At 44.7% G+C, this 24,042-nt stretch overlaps 1 protein-coding gene across 2 annotated transcripts in view; it reads left to right on the top strand.

Annotated features, from left to right (window-relative positions):
- MAN2A2 (mannosidase alpha class 2A member 2) overlaps nt 1–24,042 on the top strand; it is a 709,606-nt gene that overhangs the window by 436,705 nt on the left and 248,859 nt on the right. For both annotated transcript variants that reach the window (XM_078683269.1, XM_078683268.1), the window contains one exon: nt 869–1,034. In XM_078683269.1, coding sequence (XP_078539395.1) covers nt 869–1,034 — 166 coding nt within the window. The remainder of the gene's footprint in view (nt 1–868; nt 1,035–24,042) is intronic.

The following is a 24,042-nucleotide window of genomic DNA, read 5'->3' as shown; positions in this document are numbered from 1 at the left end:
ACACCAATAAAAATATTCAAACAAAAAAATGAGACTCATTATATTCTTCATGTCCCATTGCCACAGATTGATTTTCTAATGTCAGTGGATTTTTCGCCATGGCTAAGGTGATGTAGGTGCCTCTTTCAGTAATGTTCCTGTCATAGAAATGTGCAGGGCAACTCCACGTGCAGTATGCAAGCACTCCACCCTTGATACTTCATCGTGAGGCAAGGCACAATTCAACTAAGATGTTCTAAAAACCTATTTGATTACGTTGTTGGCTGCTCAATTATGCTTGTAACCCTCCACCTTTTCTACTATGCTATTGCAATGTAAGACCACGTTTAGGAATTGAACACAGGCAGGACATAGGAGTAGAATACATTTACTTTTAGTGTGACTTTTTCTATAGGCTTTCTGTTACCAGAACACTCCGTGATCTGTCAGTCATCAACTAGCATAAGCACACTAATAAACGTACGTTTTGTATAGCAAATGGCCGAGTACACGCATATATGTGCATAGTACCAGGTGTAGAAAAGGATTGACAGCATTGAGGCAGCCTCCAGTCCTGCTGATAGTGCCATGGTACAAAAAGGTCGATAATAAGATTTAGCCTATGAACTTGGGCGTAACTGAGACATTAAAGGTAACTTTATCTTTTGTCCCAAAGTAAATTATTTTGATTATGCAAATGTTATGTTGATGGGGTTATAATACTTATAAGTTGTAAATTTCACAGAGAAGTATTTCTTATTTCCTTGGTCTGAGATAAAATAATAAAGGTAGCGTTTGTACCTGGTTCACAGTGTGAATAGGCATGCCCATGTGGATGCCAGTTCAGGACAGACGGTTTTCACTTTGTACTGCTATTTGTCTGTTTCAGGTATGTGGTGGTCTTCAATCCTGTGGAGCAGACACGTCTCTGCGTGGTTTCATTCCTAGTTAATACACCTAGAGTGCGAGTTGTTTCTGAAGAGGGCCAGCCCCTAGCTGTCCAGCTTAGTGCCCAGTGGAACTCTGCCACCGACATGGTGCCGGACATTTACCAGGTGAGCAATGCAGTACCCCTCATTTCATGATGATGCATGGCGCGATTTGGACGAATAATGAATCCTCCTTCATTTAAAGGGGCTGTAGAAGCAGGAGAGGTGTGTAATACTGGGGTGAGCATTAAGGGAAAGACATAAGAGATTCCGCCATGAATACCTCCAAAATAGTAAAGGCTCGATTATAAAACACATTTCCAAAACCATGTTTAAAAAGTTGGTGAGAAGCCCTTAAATTTACATCCCGATGTATTTATCATCCTAGAGTTGGCTCCCTGAATGCTTAATGTTGAAAAGCATACTAGGAGAATGCAGCGCTCCAGATGAGACTTCCAGAGCTGAGCAGCTTGGCAGCCCCCATCTACCTCTCCCGACCATCTATACCGTGTTCCACAATGCCAGTGCTGGTTGTGCCCCACAGTGCTCCTGCTTGTGCCACCGCCACCTAGACTACCATTCCACTCAACCTACTCCACAGTGCTGCCCTGTAGTTACTTCCTCTTCCTCTGGAATTGTCTCTGTTCACTATCATGTTACCCACCTGTGTCTTCCTTGCCTGTGCTGCTTTTGCCTCCCAGTCTGTGACACACTTCTTGGTCTTCTGCTTTCTTGTTGCATTCCTCCATGCCATAGCTACGTGCCTTTCCTACCCCCATGTCCTTCAGCAACTTCTCACTGCACATGACATTCATAGTACCACTCTGTGCTTTATTTTTGTGTTCCTCAGGCACTATTCAATTCTAGTTGAATTGACAAATAAGTTAAAGAGGTACACAGTAACCAAAGTGCACCCAAACTTTTTGAGGCCCGGTCTGATCCCAACACACATTTACAGCTTTTATAATGCAATTTCAAATAGTATGTGCCCTGTGAACAGTGTAAATATTAAAGGGTATTGTTTTAAATTTCCTTTGCTGAGTTACCCCTTTATCAAAGCTCACTGGTAGCTCTGGAGCAAGCTTCAACACTCTGTGGGTTTGAGTGTATGTGGAAAATCATCCTAAAAACAGTACGAACAAAAACCTGCGGACCAGAATTGAATAGAGATTCTTTAGAGGGCCAAAGGCCAGTACTGATAGGGTCTTGCTGTCCGCTTACCAAGACTACTGTGGGTCTCGTGTTGGGCAGATGCTTGCGTTTGTCATTGGCTGGTCCAGTATTGAGACCAAACAACTGGGCATCAGTTACTGAAGGGACACTTCGCTCTCATAAAGACATCTTAGGGGTACCATGTTTCAAAGGATTGAATCTCGGAAAGGGCTACTTGCAACCAAGATTTTTTGGTTGCCTCGAGTGCCCATAATACTCACACCTATAGTCAGTGACTCACTGGTTAGGGCTAGAGTGAACATTGAAATGGTCCTGGAATCAGGACGGGATTACTGTTAATTCAACAGCACACCACATAATTAACCTACACTGCATAACATTCCACATAATTACACTCCATAGCACACATTTCCACTCCAGATAATACCACAAAGCCTTGGATGAAGAAGAAAAACCTGTGTGTTCTGTGAATGTAAATTGGGAGGTGTGATTTCCCCGGATTCAGAGATGATGCTAGTTAGTCATCATACAGGTTCACAACACACAAAGTTCTAGAATGTTTCCCTGCTGGGCCTCAACTGTCGGTGGAGGGTATACAATGGGTGTACCCTGAGGTTCTGTTGTTGCAGACCGTAGCAGCTTATGTGTCCCAAGTATGTTTTCACATATTTATGTGGTGTCTTTTATGCGGACCATCCATGCCTTTGCACCTGTATTGCTTATACCTTTCTTGCCGCTAGTGCATTCCTGTGCTTCTCTTACATGTTGGGCCTTCTGTGGCTCACAATCCTCCAGGCTTTTAAGCCTCTCATGTCCATTCACCCCCTCATGCTCTATATATGCCTTCCTGCTCTATGCTTCTCATGCTAGTTTTTGCACATATATCGGACTACCACAGTGAACCAGAGATTCCTCACAGAAACCAGTTTCTCCAGTATTGGATCTTTCATGGGGTCACATGCTTGAATCATTCTCAGTTGTCGAGGTGGAAGTCCCATGGTACAAATAGAAAACAAGCTAAAAACATCCTATTTAGTATCCTATTCACATGATTTAAAAATAACTAAACTTCAGCCAATCAGGCAGCAGCACCCTGATAACCACTCCCTTTATACCCTAAAGTACCTCAGGTGTTCTACGGCACATAATGTGATGGGAATCTTCCTAGATCTGCTTAGTCTGCTTCAGAAGAAGTGCGGTTTTTCAACTTTTCTCAATATTCTTTAGAACAATTCTTCAGCCCTAACGGGCTCAAATCTGACTGAACTCCATGCCAGAAACATCCAAAAAAATGAATCTTCAGGCCTTGTGGCACCTTTGGAAAGATAAGGTGCTATTCTAAAGACCCTCACAAAGACTGCATCTACTGCCTACACCCTTCTCACAGTTAAAGGACTGCAAAATATGTTGCACCTTTGCATCAGAAACCTTAAAAGACAGAGAAGGTAGATTATTGATTTGGCTTCAAGAACTAAAAGCCAAGGAAACCGGAGTTTCTGGAGATGACAGTAAGAGTAACTCAGAATCTATGTAAATGTAAATGTAAATGTACAGGAATTTATATAGCGCAAATCACCAAGCGGTTTCTAAGCGCTTGCTTAGGGAACCCGTCCTGGTATTCCCCTGTGAGATAACCCCGGCAGGGTATCCGCAAGGTGAAAGCCAGGCATCCCGCCGCGAGGGGCCGTTGTGGAGATTAAGCAAGCTATTGCCCAGAGTCGCAGAGTGTGAACCCGTGAATCGAGTAGGCACCGGAGCGAGAATTGTCGAGTCCATGGACATTTTAGGACTCAAGACCCAGCCGAGCTGGGAATTGAACCCTGGTCCCGGACTGACCTCTGCTTCCAGGTCTGCCTCCTCTAACCAGTGAGCCACACTTCTCCACAATCTACAGAAAACCTTTCAACAGGGACAGATCAGAAGGTCGTCTACCCAGACATCGGAAGGAAAAAGGCCTCCCAAGAAGGTATAAAAAAGGATCCATCACAGGCTTTCTGAAGAGTAAAGTCAGTCATCGGAGCTCTCTTAAAAGCGCATAAAAAATATATTTCTTCCAAGAGTAAGCTAAGATGTGTACCTTCAACTCCCTCAAATAAGATATCCCTCAAATTTAGTAAACAGTCTGTTGGGATGGAAAAGCCCCTCACGTGGTAATGTTTGTGGACCCCCTGCCCTAAATTCCCCACTTGTACTGATGTCTGGATCTCTAATGCTTATTTTTGATGTCATTGGCAAACAGACCATGGGTATGCTCCATGACATAGGCTTGTCTTACAGATTGCGGGCTTTTCATATCAGGAGCGGAGTCTAAAGCTCTACCGTCGTAGTGATGAAAGGCTACTGCCTTTACCAAGAGTTAAGCAGCAGAAGCATGGTGGAGGCAGCATACTGTGTAGTGATCAGTAGAAGTGAAATGGGCCTTTTTACCTGTGTCACTGAAGTGAAGTCCACAGGCTCATTCATTTCCGCTGCTGTCTGCTTTACTCACCCATGGCCTACAGTTTGGGGTGTAGTGCAGTGAGGTGTGTATGCCATTTATATGCATGCACTGGGTGTATGTGTACCTGTAAATGGTACAACGCAGGGATAATGTAGTACTGAGCAGTGCATGCATGCTATGTGCATTCTCTATGTGTATATGTGTGTGTGTGAATGATAAAATACTTGAAGGATGTAGTTCTGTGCAGTGCGTGTATACTATATGCATAACATGTATGTCTACATCGAAGACTCTGGGCTCCATTTTGGAAGACCCAGGGCTGAATAGAGAAACATTTGGAGAGGGGAAAGAGGAATCCTCTGTCCCCCAGACATATCTCTCTATTTCTGTATTCCTATTAGCTGGGTGGAACACACTGGAACAAGGAACAAGGGAGAGCCAGGCTCTCCTATACACTTCAATTGGTGCTCTTTAATTTCAGATAGAGGTCACTGGGAAAGGGAGTGGGTACATCTTAGGAAGGAGATGGAGCTAAGCAGAGAATTATAGAGAGTAGGGTTGAGGGCATGGGATAATTTTTTGATACTCATATCATTGTGGCTAACATTGAAGTGTGAACCTCTGGTCACCCCCATGGCCTGTGTTGTGGGGCTATCTACTTTGAAGCCACTCCTGCTGTGACAGACTGTTCTTTGGAAGCAAAACCCCAACATTAACTTCAAAGACTCAGACTTTAAATCACATTGGTGTCTGAAAATGGACTATAAGTAGGAGAGCTTGAGGCCCCAAATATTGTCAACTGTCAAGCAGCCAATCAAGACTGTGTGAGGAGGAGAAGCTCTGCAAGGCTTAAGCATTTGACCAGGGATCAGGGCCAAGGCCTACTAGTCTCCAAGCTGGATGAGGGGATATCACCCAGGGAATCCAAGACCACCTGACCTGGTGCCTGAAGCAGCAGCAGCTCCTGCCTGCTTGCCGAGACCCTTGTGCTCTGTGAGGAAGAGGAGAGCGTTGGATGGAACGAGATTTATTTGGGGGATCCTGGCAAATGGATTCTTGCAGCGAGGTATGAGGAGTTGGCTGCTTCAATGATCTGGTTATTGCCCATGTGCACGTAGAAGTCGGTGACCCCCGGGTGCCACATGAGGGCCGGCGTAAAGTGAGGTGTGACCATTGCTGCACTGAACATGTCATTGCACATGCGCAGTGTTAAGTTGGTGACCCTGTATGCCAGGTGGGGCTACTATGAAGATTGCAGCTGTACCAGTAGGGCCGGAGATTGTGCGCAGAGAAAGTATGATGACCCTGTATGCCAGAGGGGACCACTGGGACCAAGCAAGAAGCATGGTCTGTTTGAGACCAGCAATGGAAGAGAGAGTCTGCTGTGGTGAAAGCGACTGACGACCAGTACCAGAATTGTCGTACTCCCTCCATCTGCTGGAGGAACCGTAGAAATAACCCTGCATTAGAGAACCATCAGGAACCCCCGAGCACCAGGCACTGGAGGTCGGCATGTGAAAGAAGTAGAGGACAACCGGCAAGAGCCTCCTAGGCCATTTGTGTAAGACTTACTGCAGCTTCAGAGCCTTCGAAGGGGGCTTGCTGAGAGACTCTATCACTAACATCCTGTTAGTGCGGGTAAAACTGATTTCGGGCCCGATAGCCCTGGGGTAACTTGCCTGCCAAATAGCGATTCGGCAACACTTCTACTTCAATAAAGAGTCAAAGAGGGACTCCTGAGACTACTTGGATTAGTAGTGGAGCTTAACCTGAATGTCATCTATAGTGAGTAGGGAATAACCACTGCCTATAGCTCGAGGGAAATGGGATTTAGGGTCTCTCCCATGAAACACTAAAGCACTTTACATAAGGTCAGCAAAGTTACAACAATAATAAGAATTACACGTTACATCAAATATATGAGACACATTAACGGGAGATAAGGAGAGACCAGTAGAGAGGGAAGGGGGAGTGAGAAGGGAGAGGACGAGGGGGAAGAGAGAGGACGAGGGGGAAGACGGAATAAGAGACAGAGGTAAAGTCATCCCAAAGACCGAATGGGTAGGTGACGGCAACGGAGGTAGTCCAAGGCCAGTCTCTCCTATAGCTCTCAAGGAAGCTCCAACGGGTATCGGTCAGACAGGTGGATAGAAAGGAGACCAGCCAAAAGCAGAACAACAGAAATACGATGAGGGGGAGGGGGAGCGAGACAGGGAGAAGGGGAGAAACTGTGCCCAAGGTCCGGCTGGGCAGGTAACGGTCAGGGGGTGAACCAAGTCCAATCTCCTCATTAGCTGAACAGAGCAGCTCCACCGGGCGTAGGACATAATGCTCGGACTCCGAGGTCAGTAAAGAAGTAATGTGTACTCTGGGATTGTCAGAGTATTGCGGGGGGGCATGGTCCGAAAGAATTTTAGAAGTTCTCTTGAGGTGAGGCACAGTCCTGGAAGGGTGGAGTAAGTAAAAGTTCAGCAAGAGGGAAGAAGTCACCATTGTCGGCCATGTTGGGGTCAGGCATACTGGGACCCTTTTCCAAACCAAAAGTGTGCCGAGTACGAGATGGAGGGAAGGGTCAGTCTCCCATTAGTTGTTAAAAGGACACAAGATCTCCCCCGGTGTCCCTAGGCGCTCGAGGCGTAGCACTAAGAGTCAAGTGCTGAAGGGGCACTTTGCCCAGTTGCTCAGGATCCATAGTAGGTTGAGCCTTGGGACATCGGGAGTAAAAGGCTTCAACCCCCATATTTGGGCTCAGTAACCCCTGTTGGCCCCGTGTCCCTCTGAGTGGGGTTCTGACAGTGTGGTCAGCACTGTCAACGGAACCGTTGACAACAGGAAAACCCTTGAAGACAGATAAATCGATGATGAAAGTCCCATCGATGAAAACAACATTGCTCATATCAATGGCGATAGCAGTTGTGATTGCAGCGTCGATGACAATATTGTCAGCAATTACTTCGACAATGGTCACTTCACCATCGTCAGCCCTCCTGTCAACTCTACCAACAACGATCACATTGCCAATAAAGAACCTGCCAACAGCACTGTCTATGAGAAGAAATTACCCTATTATCTGAAAAAGGCATACAATTCGCTTAATGCCTTAGCACACATCACCTAGTAAGTTGTCACCTTTTTCTCCAAGCCACTTACTGAATGATCACGACTCAGATGATGACGGTCCTTTTTACCTGGCCTATAGTCCAATGGACCGCCATATCAAATTCCAAGAACAAATATTTTTCTACTCAGCCGCGACCTCGTCTAAACCACAAATTTTTTTTACCACACATTCATTTGCCACGATTTTTCGTGGTAAAGGAATGTGTGTTAAGAAAATGCTTTCCAACTAGTACCCCTTAAAAACGAATCTCCCCCACCCTAAAGCAAGCACGATCACCCACACACCCTACAAACGAATCCCAAAGCTTCCCAACCCCTGTATATTAACCCCAAACACCCCCCTTCTAAAAACTAATTCCCCCACTCTAAAAATAAACATGCTTACCCTCAAACCCTAATTACTCAGACCAAACCCCTAAAATCAAACCCAAAACCTCCCACCTCCTGAAAATTAACCTCTCTTACCTGTTCCTCTTCGACTCTCCTCCGGACTCGAGATGGGAGGAAAGGTCAGTGGACAAAATTGCGCAGCAGCCGTCGGTTTCTGCTTTGTATAGTATTAGGACCAGCCATTGAGGTCAGATGTAGCAGGGTGATCTGTTTCCTACATGCCACGGTGAGTAGCTTGGGACCGGCCCGAAGGACGCTATATGGGGTGAGGTTCTTTTGTACGAACTGCTTTGAGACGGTGATAGAATTTGGGACTAAGATGAGACAATGGTCCTCGGTCGAGGGTGACGGAGACACGGAAACAATAGGAGGGGCTCACATGGTGACAGTGTAGGGTCAGTGCAATGAGGTTGAGATTTGGTTAGTGCAGGAGGGTCACAAGGAGACGGTGACGTGGGACTCACATGGGTCAGTATAACTGGGGGTCAGTGGAAGGGAGCTCTCAATTGACGGCACAGTGGGGCGCAAAGGCAGAACGCTTCACATGAGGCCGTGTAGTGGGGGCAGTGCGGAGTCAGTGCGGGAGGTTTACACAAAACAGCGAAGTTCACCAGAGACAGCACGTAGGGCTCAAACGAGATCAGTGCTGAGAGGTACACATGACGGTGCATCTTAAACAATGACACAAGCCGAACTCCGCCCTGTCCGAACACTAGACCGAACCAGCCTTAACAACGCACATGCGTGGTTAAGGCTTAGTTGTTCAGTAAGGTCGTTGTTCGGCTTGCGTGACTCCGGAACTCGTTGTTTCGGAGTCGTTGTTCCGGAGTCGTTGTTCAGGATCTCTCCCAAACCTCCTAGAATAAAGAGCTGTAGCTCTGAGCCTCCACGCTTTTCTTCCAAGGATGCTTGTCAGTCCTGGTATCCACAGACAATACTATGCATTATATAACCAAACAAGGAGGCACAAGATCTCGCCTATTGTCACTGAAAGCTCAGAGTATTTGTGAATGGTTGTCAAAACATCATATCAACATAAAAGCAGAACATGTCTGTGGCTCACACAATCGCTGGGCGGACACTGTGTTCAGAATGACAAAGGAATGCCACGAGTGGGGTTTGAACCAAATGTTCTCAACAGCATTTTCACTCGGTGAGGGAAGCCGAAGCTTGATCTATTAGCAACAATAGAAAATCGTAAATGCCTGGTCTATGCAAGTTGTCGTCAACAGCCAGTGTCGTGGAGGAAGGCATCTTCAATAGCATGGTCAGGAATCTTTACTTATACTTTCCCCCCAATTCCCATTTATCTGAAAGTCCTGAGCAAAATGAAGCGTCAACCATGCAGGATCAAACTGGTAGCTCCATGATGACCAAGACAGTTTTGGTTCACTGAGATAATTCTATCAGAGAAACAACGTATACAACTGAAGCCTATCCCCAACCTTCTTCCCCTACATAGCAGCCAAATACGTCATCCGGATCTGAAATTCTTAAACATTTAGACTTGGCTCCGGAACACAATACATTTTCCTATTTATGCCTCCCAGGAGATTGTAAACAAATCTTAGCTAACACTAGAGCAAAGATCACTAATAAAACTTACAAGTTCAAATTGAAATGTTTCTTTTCATGATGCATAGATAATTACTCAACCAATTTCTTTGAAGCCAGAGCAAATATTGCCTTACCTTTTACATCTGTCATGAGCAGGTCTTTCCCACACATCGTTTAGTCTTGGTCTCATTTTAGATCTTTAAAAAACCCATCTCTATAGTCAAATAGACTTGTCAAGGAATTCTTAAAAGAGCTCTTTATGATTTACTCTCCTTTGAAACATCCTCTAGCACCTTGGCAACTGAATACATTTCTCTCACAATTAATGAAGAGGGTGTTCTAGCCCATATACAAAGCCAATCTGAAGTATCTGTCCTGGAAACGGTCATTACTAATGGCACTAACTGCGCCTAGAAGAGTTTACAAAATAAAAGCATTCACCATCAAAGAACCATATGTGCAGTTCAGAGAGGATCTATTTGTTTTACAAATAAATCCCTGATTCATCCAAAAAGATCCATTGCAATTCCATTTAAAGGAACCAGTTATCTTAAAGATTTTTTTTCTCCAAAACCTTAAAGACGTCGCGAAAAAACAATGCATACTCTTGATGTTAAAAGTTACCTTAAATTGTATATTCATAGGACCCGAAAGTTCAGAAAGATCGATCAACTGCTAGTTGCATGTGGCACTCCTCGTAAGGGTTTTGTTCTGGCAAAACTAAGCATAGCACAATGGATATTTGCAGCGGTAGTAATCTGCTATATTAAAGCAGATAGACCCCTAAAGGGTAGTTTTCTGCAAGATGTGTTTCCACATCTACAGCCTTGTTTGCTGGTGTGTATTAGTGCATTTGTAGAGCAGCAGCGTGTACGAATAGATACACATTTACTCAGAATTAGTGCTGGGTGACTCAAAAGTCCAATATGATGCTGTGGTTGGTCAAGCTGGTAAGGCATCTTTTTCAACATGGTTAGCCTTATTTTACTATTCTTCTCCCATTATTCGCAGTAACATTTATAATGAAAGCAATCCTATGTATATAGTTTTACTGCTTACTACTCTGATTCAAGCATGTGTATTGATGAAAGTTCCATCACTGGAGAAGAAAAACATGTTCCTTACCTGCAACTGTAGTTCTCCAGTATTAACAACTTTCATAGATTCACATGTGACCTACCCTCCTACCTTTCAAGGCTCACTCAAACAATCACCTTTATTATTCACACTTGTGCTGGTAAATCTGAGGTATGGTAACCTCTAAGCGCAGTGGTTAAGAGGGTGGTGCGGCGTGAATGGAGGACGTTTAGTTCTTTTAAGTGATGTGAATAGAATTCTAATAACATTGTACTGCTTTCTAGTTGTACCCTGTGACTCCCACTTCGGCAACTGAGAATGATTCAAGCATGTGAATTTATGAAATATGCTATTATTGGGGAACTACAGTTATAGGTAAGTAACATTTTTACTTACCTTGGGGAGTCCAATGTTTGGGACTTGTGGGATTCAGTCTCAACTCGCATCCAGACTGTGGACTCTCTTCTTGTTGTATTAGCTACCATTTCTGTCCACTATCTGTCCATGACTGGATTGTGTTATGGCTACTTTGTATTAGGGTTGATGTGTATGTTGTGAGGTAATTGAATGTTCGAGTGGGGGACATTATGGAACCTTCTGAGCAGTTGTCTGACAGCTCAAGCAGACAGAAGAATCATCAGGCTGCAGTGTGTATAGTAATGAACTCGACATTTCGAAGCAACTGACATGGTTGCGTGCCATCAAGCACACAGTATCTGCATGGTGAGAAGCATAAATAAACCTTTGAACCATTAGCTGAATCATTTTGTACCAGAAGTGACGGCTAATTTACATTAGCACAGTATTTTAGTTACCAACAGAACATGATAGTCAGAACCTGTTAACAGAGAGGATTCACACCTGTTAGTCCAGTGAGTTTGAATTTCTGGGCAACATTGAAACTGTTATGAACTTTTAGTGGAAAGCGTGTGCATGCTCCTGAGGCGATACAGTTTCTTCATTGTCAGTGCAATCATCCAGTACGGCCTTCTGTATGTGTAAGAGAGCTTGACTCCACCTCTCCTTTCTATTCTGGCGAGCCTTAGACAGACTAACAAAGTGAAGTGTGAACATATTCTGAGCAAGTGTTCTCTCCAGCAGGACTCAAAATAAAGATCTTTGTTGACTTCAGCTTAGCCATTCCAATTTAAGTGCCACAAGGTAATATAGTGAAATGCTAATGGCATAATACTGGAGACAATTCATGAACTGTCATTTTCGAAGTGGTCAACAGTAATTCTGGAATATAAGCCAGTCTAGCTCCACCATATTTTCAATAAATCCATGACCACTACCAATTGAATGAGAGAACGTATGGACATTTTGGAGAACTACTTAGTGACTTTAGTTGATTTACACCTCCACACCAATGGGAAAAGGTGAATGCTTTGGATCAGGAAGGACAGCACAGGTTTGGACATTTTCCAATGGATATTTACGCAGAGGCCAATACATGGAAGCAAAACAAAATAAGCAGTTTGGGAAATCTGTGAACCAGGCATTGCAAAGACTTATAATTTATACCCAACCAGAATTGGGTATTAGAACATAGACCGGTTTAGTTCTATGTTAAGGGAGCTGGCTATTAAGTGTGATTTGGGTGATATGACAGAAAACGTTAATCAAAGTTCCGCTGACGTAAAGTGCAACAACAAACAAATGTAGGACATACTCTGGGTAAACAACGTTTACCCCGAATCTTTTTCCCCGCAGGGCATCACAATGCGGTCGATACAACGACCGCGTTGTGTTTCCGCATACCATTACTCCGCAAGTCGGAACAATGACTTGCGGAGGGGGGAGTAGGTGTTGGCGCATTGTCCGCACAGACTGGAGTTGGAATAGTAAATTATACTATTCCAACATCCAGCGCCACCCCCTCCGCAAGTCGTTGTTCCGACTTGTGGTGTAATAGTATGCGGAATCACAACGCAGTCGTTGTAACGACTGTGTTGTGATTCCCTGCGGGATCACAACATACATTGCACACTATGGGCTGGAAGAGCCCTAACCTATAGCAGGCTATTCCAGTAACGAAAATAATGTAGGAATTGGACAAATGCTTGAAAGAGATAGTTTAGTGAATGTTGTGAGGAAACGTATATTAGGTCAAAGTAAAAGTGGGAGTAAAAATTTACAATTTTGAAATAACTTCTTCCAAAATTGAATTTAAAAGTTGTTACAGGTAAGTGACTAACTTACATAATATTAAAAGGGGCTATGTGATTAACTAAGATTGTCGGAGGTGGATTTTATAGACCTCTTCGCTTTGCAAAATATCACTAAAATGGTATTATTACTCAATGGTGTGAAGTTTTTCACCTAATTAGACCTTAACTCTGCATAATAACAGGTACAATTGCACTCTTCTTCAAAGAGAGTTTCAGCATTTATTATTGTGATGGATAATTTTCATTTTTCTCGGTCACCTTTTGGCTTGGTCTCAGCTGCATTTGTTTTTCAAATAAAGGATTTGTAAAACTTTTAAGGACCAAAGAAGTGTTTTCTTCTTTCAAGAATGATCTGGGTGTTTGGAGAAACAGCAGAACTTAACCAAGTTCTGGCTAAGGTGCGATCGGTCTTGAAATAAGTGGTCCTAACTCTGAGGAAAAGAAAATATTTGGGTCATACAGTCTCAAAAGGGGTGTGAGAGGTACTTGGTTTGATTGATTAGAGTAGGGCCTGCTTCAACAATTTAGGTGCATTTAAGATCCTTCATGCGTCCCGTAGAGAACTACTGTAAATTTGCGGAAAACTATGCAAGAAAGGTTAACCATTGAAGAAGATGTTGAGGAAAGGGAAGGAATTTATTTTGGGGAATGGACGGTTAAGAGAAAGATTTTCAAGAAATAAAATAGGAAGTTCCAATGCCAACTTGCTAAAACTATTTGATATCGACAGTGGAAGCGAGTGTGCATGGCCTATTATTTGTTTTAGTCCAAGTAAGCAAGGGAGAAGACAGCTTGCTTTTGACTGTAGGACACTTCACATAACTGCGGAAGCACTATGACAAGAGGAGATGAACTTCTCCTGTGTCGTAAGGGCGCTGAGAGGAAATTTCTGATGGGAGCACGTCCTCCCGTGGCAGACACTAAATCACAAAAGGTACCCCACAGTTAGAGAAGTAACTTCAACTAACCCTGGTTAGGAATGGGAAGTTTAATAATTAAGCATCTTAGTTATTACCCACTAGGTTGTGGGAAAGGAAAAGATTCCTTTTGTTGATATTACCCTCACACACCCTAGTGGTGTCATGCTTCATCATCAGTTCACCCCGACTCCTATATTAAAAAATCCTCAGACAATTCCCGGTATCCCTTTATTCTTGGAAATGTCTGGGATATTGAAAATAAAAGCATATAAAGGGTCAATTGGATATTAATGGTCCTATGACCCTAGTGCCGACATGTCCAGCCCAATATGTGGCCAACAATTGTTCCAGGGCTTTCTTCAGGGCAACAAAAAAGAAGAAATTCCCTCCCTGGTGAGAGCTGAGGGTCAATACTACGCTGCTCCTATTTCGTGAACAGTTTAGGTCTGTTTGGTGCCTGTGTGTTGTACATTTTACAAGAAATTGACTCGGAAGCATTGTCTTACATTGATGACATTTATGTCACGAACAAGGATTTACACGTGCATTTGGCCAGGGGGATTATATTATTCTGGGATTTACTGAACATAGCTATACATTTATTTTCAGAATTCTAAAATTGCCTTTCCCCATGTCCTATTTTTAGTATATGAATTATCAAATGAAAGCAACAGTTTGACACCATATTTCTTAGAGAAACAGGCTCAATTGCAACCACCAAATAGCTTAGAAAAGCTTTAATTGGTTTTGGGATTTATGAATATTTGTAGAACGTGCATACCAGATTATGCACAACGGGTAAGACAGTTTATGATTTAATTTGTCCTGAATTTTCTGATAAAAATTGGACTGCGGAACATTTTTGTATTCTCTGGAATATACAAGCTTGGGTCTAAACATTTGCATACATGTTTTAACTCTACTTATTTGGTTCCAGTGGATGCACATATGTTTAATTTAAAGAAGGAGAAACAGTGCAGGATTGTTATAAATCGCATTTCTGTTCCAATGCGGAAATGTGTTTTGCTTCAAAACAAAACATGTTGTCTGCAGTTCAAGCGACTGCATTAAAGGAATGTCCACAGGAGACTTATAATTGTGGTATCTCCTGTCCCGGCTCTAGCGGCTGTCGCCGAGGCCAGCGTTCCAAATTTGAAAGCCTTTCATCGAGATGGATACAGTGGGCCTCTTCCTTGACAGCTACTGATGTAGAATGTATTTTTGACCCTAATTTGAGAACAGAGGAATAATGAACAGGAATGCCCCAGGTCTAGTGAAATTTTGCATCTAGATGAATATGCTTTTGTAATCTATACTGGTAGTTTCGCCCCTCCGGCGGTTGGTATAAAGTTCAAGTGCTCAGATCTGTGTGCTGCAGTTTAGGGTTTTTAAAAGTCGAGCTGTGAGGTTCCTCCAGGAACGGCATAACTGGACTATTGAAAACTTTCACTGAGGCCTCCGTTTATGCTGGACCTCCCACTCCTGCTAGAGTGGAAAAGGGCCCCCTGCGTCCCTCCGTATTGTATACTGCAGTTAAGGGTGTCATGAAGGATGGAGTTTTCCAGGCACAAGGAAAATATACAGAAACTTTGGGAGACTGAACAACTCAGCTGGCTGAACTGAAAGCTTTGGTTCCGGCTTTGCAGAACACGGATTCAGAATTCCCTATACTTATAGTATGTGATTTCTTTTACCGCATAAGGCCTTTAACAATAATTTACCTCAATGGCGTTTGAATGGATTCAGAGATTCTAAAGGAAGTACCAGTAAGCATACGCTTGTTTGGGAGAAAGTGGCGGCTCTGAAAGATGCTTTGCCACTGACACTGACTCATGTGATCCACACATTGAGTCATTAACGTGTTGGTATACACATTGGAGGGAATTCATTGGCTGATGAAGCTGCCGGGCGGCTTATCAGATTGTATTTGTGTCCGTGATTACTCATTCACATATGAGAATAGATGATGATATTATTGCTGTGGTCACTGCCTTGGCTAGTGTCGACCCTTTACCTAAAGGCTATTCAGCTAGGGACTCCTATCTATTGAGCCCTCAAAATGTTCCGTTTGCCTTTATTCCTGAGGTGGGTGATCGAGTGCTACCCAACCGGGACCGCAGGTTAGAGTTAATAATAGCAGCCCATTAAGGTTTGGCGTCTGACCATGTGTGTCGACTACTGTTTCTTTGTTACAGAAGCAATACTGGTGACAAGGTCTTTATCAACAGACAAGAAAATGTGTGCTTTGCAGTGACATTTGTCAACAAATTAAAGCTTTTCCTCTGCAGACACAACCTTTAGTTTCCAATAAGCCATTATATTGTGTCTATTTAGATCATTGCAGACCACTCCCTACAAATATATCTTAGTGGCTGTTGATTCTTGTGCCTGATTTCTATTGGTGTGGCTGCAGCAACCAGCTGATGCTCAAACTGTTATTAAAGATTTGCAAGTCTTTATTGGTACATATGCAGCCGCAGCTTTCCGCTTGGAGCAGGGTCCAGCTTTCACCTCTAAGGCATGCCGGGACACTATGGGTGCTGTAGGTGTTGCTCTGCATTATTCTACCCCCTATAATCTAGAGGGAAATTTGATAGTTGTTACAGGTGCGGGATTAATTGGCAACAAATGTATTCTTGTTTTCTTATCTTTTATTTTACGGAACAACAAGTCCGAGCTTTTCTTTCCCTTAGGTACAGTCCCACACGGTGAACGGCTTCTTGCTGTTCTTCTATGGCTGGACTCCGGGAGTTCTATTCGACGGCCTCTTTCGGGTGTCCGTCGATACAGTGATTTGTCCGTATCCGTCTTGGGACTCAATGCAAACAAAAAGGAGAATACACCGTATCAGTTGGATGTTCACTTTATATACGATGTTTTTTACAGGAAAGGGAGTGAGGACCTAATAACTCGTGCCACACATTTAGCCAAACTGACGACGTGAGGTGTAAGTGCTCAGGGTGGGGACCCAGTGCCAAGGAGGTGGGAGTGAGGTTACTCAGCGGGCTTCCCCTTATCACGAACCCAGCCCCTGATCTTGTCTCGTACCTGTGCTAGCCATACACCTCCCGCGGGTGTATGGCTGGGCGAGTCGCGGGGTCGTTGGCCTCCTGGCGTCTCCTGTTTCTCGTCTTCTTCTTGTCGCCTCTTCTCCGTCTCCGCGTTGTCTTCTCCTTCCTCTCCGCTCCGGCCTCCTACTCGCTCCCTCCGGGTGAATAAACACACCGGTGATTCGTCTCTCTCTGTATAAGACGCCTCCGCTTCGTGACGTGACTCCTCCCACTCACTACTCCATTCAAAGTTAAAGGGCCACCGACCCGTCTCCTCATCTGGTTGTTCCAGCTCGTCGTCGACGTTCTGTGGGGAGTATAAGTGATGAGCAATGGTACCAGAGTTCTGTTTAATGTCTCTTCGTATCTTCCCCTGTTTTAGGGACAGTCCCGGCCCGTTACATACCTCCCCCTCAGGACACTCACGATCGGTGAGTGGATGACGGGACAAAAAGTCAGCGCCTATGTTCTCAGTGCCCTTCCTGTGATGTATCGTAAAAACGTAAGGCTGCAGGGACAGGAACCAGCGTAGAACTCTAGCATTATTGGCTTTGTTGCGAGCCATCCACAGTAGCGGAGCATGATCCGTAAAGAGGTCAAACCTCCTTCCCTCGAGATAATAGGCAAGTTTTTCAATAGCCCATTTAATCGCGAGGCACTCCTTCTCAATTGTGGCATATTTCAATTCGCGCGGGAACAGCTTCCTGCTGACATAAAGTATCGGATGGTCGTGACCGTCAGTACCCATTTGTGAGAGAACTGCTCCAATACCATAGTCAGAAGCATCCGTATGCAAAGAAAATGGCCGAGAAAAGTCTGGGGAAGAGAGCACTGGCGTAGATGTTATAATGGACTTCAATACTCTAAAGGCTTCCAGCATTTCATCGGAAGGTCGTACCGGAGTGGACGATTTCCCAGCTACCCTCAGTGCGTCCGTCAGGGGGGCAGCAATGTCTGCAAATTGCGGAATAAATCGTCGGTAGTAACCGACGAGCCCCAAAAACGATCTCACTTCCTTTCGGTTGGACGGAAAAGGGGTGTCGGCAATTGCCCGAACCTTTTCGATCTGCGGTTCAATTAGTCCGTGGCCCAGAACATAGCCAAGATATTTTACCTTCTGAAAGGCCATCTTACATTTTTTTGCGTTGACAGTGAGCCCCGCCTTCCGGAGGGCACCGAACACTTTGTGCAGATGGCCTATATGTGATTGCCAATCCGGGCTGTATATCACGATGTCGTCTAGATATGCCGACGTGAACTCGGACAAGCCAGCCAGGACAGTGTTCATTAAGTGCTGGAACGTTGCTGGCGCCCCATGCAGTCAGAAGGGAAGCACCGTAAATTCAAAATGTCCCTCATGTGTGGAAAAGGCCGTTTTTTTGGCATCCTCCGGATGTAATGGAACTTGCCAATATCCCTTAGTCAAATCCAGGGTAGTGATGTATTTCAAGCTGCCAAGTTTTTCAATCAACTCGTCCACCCTGGGGATAGGGTAGGCGTCAAAGAGTGAGATTTCATTCAAAGCTCGGAAGTCCATACAAAATCTCCTGCTACCGTCAGGTTTGGGCACCATGACGATGGGGCTAGACCAGTCACTTTTAGAAGGACGTATGACCCCTAGGCGAAGCATCTCATCCACCTCATTTTTAATGGCAGCTCTCCTTGCCTCAGGGACTCTGTATGGTCTAATTCTAATTTTCTTGTCCGGCGGGGTCACAATACAGTGTTCTGCCAGGGACGTACGTCCCGGTCGACTGGAAAAGACACACTCGTAAGTTTTCAGAGTACCCATTAGTTCTCTCCGTTGTACATCCGTCAACTCCTCATTATCTGTAAGTAACTCCACTGTAGATTCACCGGGGCGGGAGGCATCCGCCAAGGTCACCTGAGATGGAGGAGGGCCTATCCACTTCTTTAAAAGTTTGATGTGGTATGATTGCCGTTTGTCGCTATTAATCTGTAACATATAGCTAGTGCGGCCAATCACTTCCACCACCCTATATGGCCCCATCCACTCAGCTCTAAATTTGTGGGATGAGGAAGGCAACAGAACCAAGGCCCAGTCATCGACCTGGAGCTGTCTCCATTTCTTTCCCCTGTCATAAGCAACTTGTTGTCGACGCTGGCTAGTATCCAAATTGGTAAAGGCAAGATCCCTCAATTTGCCCAGTTTAGATTTCAGATCTCTAGCATAGTCTAGTGTCGCTGCAGTTTCCTCAGGAGCCTCATTAACCCATGCATCTCTAGTCATTTCTAAAAGGGAGCGGGGTTGTCGCCCATAAAGCAATTCAAATGGCGACGTCCCCATGCTGGACTGTTTTTGAGCTCTTATGGCGTAAAGCGCTAGAGGCAACATCCTATCCCAATCCGCCCCACTGACTACCATCATTTTGCGGAGGGTGGCCTTCAGGGTGCGGTTGTAACGTTCCACCAGTCCGTCGGTCTGGGGGTGGTACACAGAGGTACGGATCTGGTGGATGTCCAACGTGTGGCATATCTCCTTCATTAGTTTCGAAACGAAGGGAGTACCCTGGTCCGTCAAAATTTCTTTGGGAAAACCGACCCTACTAAACAATTCTATCATCTTATCTCCAACTTGTTTAGAGTTTGCAGCCGATAAGGGAAAAGCCTCCGGAAATCTAGTTGCATAGTCGACTATGACCAAAATGTGTTGGAAGCCTTTTTTCGTCTTAGGTAATGGTCCAATGAGGTCCATTCCCACGCATTCGAACGGCTTCCCAATTATAGGCAATGGCTGAAGGGGGACAGCCGGGGGCTTTGTCATATTGAACCGTTGGCAAATCTCGCACTTCCTACAATAGGAATCGACGTCCTTATAAATCCCTGGCCCAAAAAAATTTCTGAGTATATTTTGAGTTGTTTTTTCGGTGCCCGTGTGACCGGCGATCAGATGGCTATGACCAAAAAAAAGGACTTGCTCCCTAAAGGAGACAGGCACCAGAAGTTGAGGGGAGTCACCCCGTTTACCTATTCTAAACAGTAGCCCGTCTTGAATAATAAATCCGGGATAAGAGTCAGCCTCCTTGGGCCTCAGGTGTGCCTGTTCCCACGCATTGAAAAGAGTGGTGTCGCTTATTTGTGCAAACTTAAAGCTTTTATCGAGAACCCAGGGGTCTTGTGCCAGAACCGCATGTATCGGTTCGCTATGTTGTCCCGAGGATCCAAACCCCTTCTCTCCGCGATCTGTGTCGTTTAGTTCATCCACTTCATGTATTGTGGGGGATGCTATATGTTCACATATTAGTTGTGCCACTCTGTCCCCTTTATGTACAAAAAATGTCTCAGTCCCAAAGTTAAACAGGAGAATAATTACATTACCCCTGTAATCCTCATCAATCACGCCCGCCCCCACGTCTATGAAGTATTTAGCGGCTATTCCCGAACGAGGAGCGATCCTGCCATAGCAGCCGGGCGGAACTGCAATTTGCAGGTCGGTTTTAATCAAGGCTTTTTCTTTGGCTGGTATGACATATTCATAGGCACTATACAAATCATATCCGGCTGCTTTGGCCGAACCCTTGGTGGGGGATGTTGCGTGTTCCGATAACTTTACGAAGTTAAGACAGACCTCCCGCGGTTCTACCCCCTTTTCTTTGTTTCCCTCCCCGGTATGTTTGTATCCGTTTATCAATCGTTTGGGAGTATCTTCCAATTTTTTTTTAAACATGTTCAGGAAGCGGGGATTATCTGTCCCAATAATTATGTCTTCAGGCAATTTTGACATCACCCCCACCCTCACTGTCTGGGGAGTCCCTACTGTAGGTTCTATTACAATGTTAGCAATAGGATATAGTTTGATATCCCCGTGAACACACTTAATATTAACAGTACCCCGAGGAATGTATTGTTTTGGGGACACATATTGCGATTGTATAACCGACTGACGGCAGCCGGAGTCTAACAATGCTAATAGTGAATTTCCATTAACTTTCACACTTACTCGGAATGAACTGCCAAGCTCTGCTGAGTAGAGTACCGTTTTGGGGAGGTACCCGACTTCCATAGGTTCCTCATCCAGTCTTTTTTTTGGACATAACCGTGCGATATGACCCCACTGTCCACAATCGAAACATTGTGGTCCAAAGGTCCCTGGGGTTTCTGTCCGCCAGGTACGAGGTCGTACGGGTTCTTTTCCCTTAGGGAAATTTCTTTCGGGTCGTGTAAACATTTTTTTCTCTCTCTCCAGGTCAAACGGGATGTTCTTTGGCTGTGCTCTGGAAAAGGATGATGCCATCTCTACGGCTTGGGCGGTTGTTAGGCTATGGTGTTGTCTAAGCCATTTTTGGGTAGCATAGGGGAGTGCCTCCAGAAACTGCTCCAGGTATATTCTGTCAAGTATTTCTTCCTTGCTACTAGTGGATGGGGTAAGCCACTTATCCGCAGCCATTTTTAAGCGCACAAACAAGGTTTTTGGATTTTCTCCCACCGTGCCTCTCTCCTTACGAAACCGCAGCTGGTAAGCCTCCGGATCTAGTCCTAGGTGATCTAGTATGATCCTTTTTATTTCTGCATAGGTAGTATCTCCGTTGGGGTTGGCCACTTGATATGCTGCCTGAGCCTCGCCCCCTAGTAGTGGAGCTAAGAAGAAAGGCCATTTCGTTACTGGCCAGCCACAGGCTCTAGCTGCCCTTTCAAAATGTAATAAGAAGGCATCCGGGTCTTCTCCTGATCTATATTTTTGTAGGGAAACGGCTGGGGTTCCATGTGCCACGGGTCTTTCTGCTGCTCCTCCCCTAACCACGGGGTCAACCCAAGGCGGTTCCGTTTTTTCCTCAATGGCTTTTTTTAGTACTTCCCTATCTGCCTGGGCGGACACCAAATGCTGTTCTAGTACCCATTCGAGTCTTTCCTGTCCTTTTACTAGTTGTTGTACCACGGTTTCCATCTTTTCTCCAGAGATGGTATCTATGCCCGCATTCTCCACCACTGTTACAGGTGCGGGATTAATTGGCAACAAATGTATTCTTGTTTTCTTATCTTTTATTTTACGGAATAACAAGTCCGAGCTTTTCTTTCCCTTAGGTACAGTCCCACACGGTGAACAGCTTCTTGCTGTTCTTCTATGGCTGGACTCCGGGAGTTCTATTCGACGGCCTCTTTCGGGTGTCCGTCGATACAGTGATTTGTCCGTATCCGTCTTGGGACTCAATGCAAACAAAAAGGAGAATACACCGTATCAGTTGGATGTTCACTTTATATACGATGTTTTTTACAGGAAAGGGAGTGAGGACCTAATAACTCGTGCCACACATTTAGCCAAACTGACGACGTGAGGTGTAAGTGCTCAGGGTGGGGACCCAGTGCCAAGGAGGTGGGAGTGAGGTTACTCAGCGGGCTTCCCCTTATCACGAACCCAGCCCCTGATCTTGTCTCGTACCTGTGCTAGCCATACACCTCCCGCGGGTGTATGGCTGGGCGAGTCGCGGGGTCGTTGGCCTCCTGGCGTCTCCTGTTTCTCGTCTTCTTCTTGTCGCCTCTTCTCCGTCTCCGCGTTGTCTTCTCCTTCCTCTCCGCTCCGGCCTCCTACTCGCTCCCTCCGGGTGAATAAACACACCGGTGATTCGTCTCTCTCTGTATAAGACGCCTCCGCGTCGTGACGTGACTCCTCCCACTCACTACTCCATTCAAAGTTAAAGGGCCACTGACCCGTCTCCTCATCTGGTTGTTCCAGCTCGCCGTCGCCGTTCTGTGGGGAGTATAAGTGATGAGCAATGGTACCAGAGTTCTGTTTAATGTCTCTTCGTATCTTCCCCTGTTTTAGGGACAGTCCCGGCCCGTTACAATAGTATAACAGAAGAACCATTACTTAAAGCAGTCCTTAACAGTTAGAGTATTAAGTTCAGGTCGTAGTTGGATTCATCACCTGTATAGTGTACAAATAGCTTTAAATAATCTGCCTAGACAAATTTTGGGTGGTTGATCGCCATATAAAGTTTTGTTTGGGGTTCCACGGTTATACAAGGTATTGATATCTCTGGTGCAGTGGCAGAAGATGCGTCCTTTGACATCAATGAATGTTTTACTGTCTTACGGGAATCACAAGACTTCCAAGATGAGTACTCAAATCTATTTTCTAACCAGTCTGCCAATGACGAAGTGGCGGTGCCACCAGCAGTTTCAAGCTGGATTCCTAAAGTTGGGGATCTAGTCCGAGAGAAGATTGCAGATAAAAAATAGTTTGACAGGTCATGTTGTGCACCGGTGCCTGTCCTTGCCATCCAAGGTACTCTTATTTTGATTTTACCACTGTTTACTGGTTGTAAACAAAAACGATAAGCTTAGATAGATTTGATCAAGTTACACCATGTGGCCGGTTCTCCATAGGAGGCCACAACGGTATCTGGGTAGTTCCTTGTCACCTCTCCCTAGGAAATCACTACATGGTAATGAGTCATCCGAATCGTGCTACTTCCCGGGCGAGGGTCTTTAGAGGCTGAACTTTCGATCATACACATTGATAATAAAAACACAGGATGTGTTTCTGATGTTTTCTACTACTACTGAAGTATCAACCGCCTTTGAAGGCGTTTACCTGCTCTCCTTATCATAACGAAGTCCCTGTTTTTTTTTCAGCCTAGTTATTTTTACAAACTTGATTATTTTTACAAACTTTATGATTTTTCTTGTGTGGTGTATATGGACTATTACTTTGGTTGAAACAGACATACCTGATTTCCCCTTGGTCCTATTGTTGGATTTTTCTTTCACTATTTCTTCTTGTCCTTTGGATTGGATTTGTTTTGGTCTTTCTTCTATTGTTGAATGGGCACTACCTCTCTGATAGTACTGCTCTAGAACTGGTGGCTGGGGTACTCACTTCCCATATTTCATCACATAAAGTCCGGAGAGACTTGTCCCTTGTGAAAATTACTGCATCCCCTATCCATGATGGTATTGTCTGGGATAAAGTTCTCTTTGATATTTTTGGTCCCACAGAAACATTTCAAATTCTTAATGTACTTAAAGTGGCTGTGGACGACATCATTACCCCAGTTTCCATTTCAGACATATGGGATGTTGTGACTGTTGCTAATATGCTATGCTATTAATTAGAATCATACACAGTATTTGAAAATGAGGCTTTGCATTTGAATTCTGCAAATTGTGGTGAAATGTATTGGGAACATGTGATTGCCAGGTCTAGGGCACTGATGCTTTATTTAGAGCATTTGAATATAATGGGAAACTTAATCTACCCTTGAGGGCTTGGGCAAA

This window comes from Lissotriton helveticus, chromosome 3_1, assembly GCF_964261635.1.
Source record: "Lissotriton helveticus chromosome 3_1, aLisHel1.1, whole genome shotgun sequence".
Lineage (NCBI taxonomy): Eukaryota > Metazoa > Chordata > Amphibia > Caudata > Salamandridae > Lissotriton > Lissotriton helveticus.
Note: the sequence above shows the minus strand (reverse complement) of the source record. Positions and strands in the feature narration are given on the sequence as shown.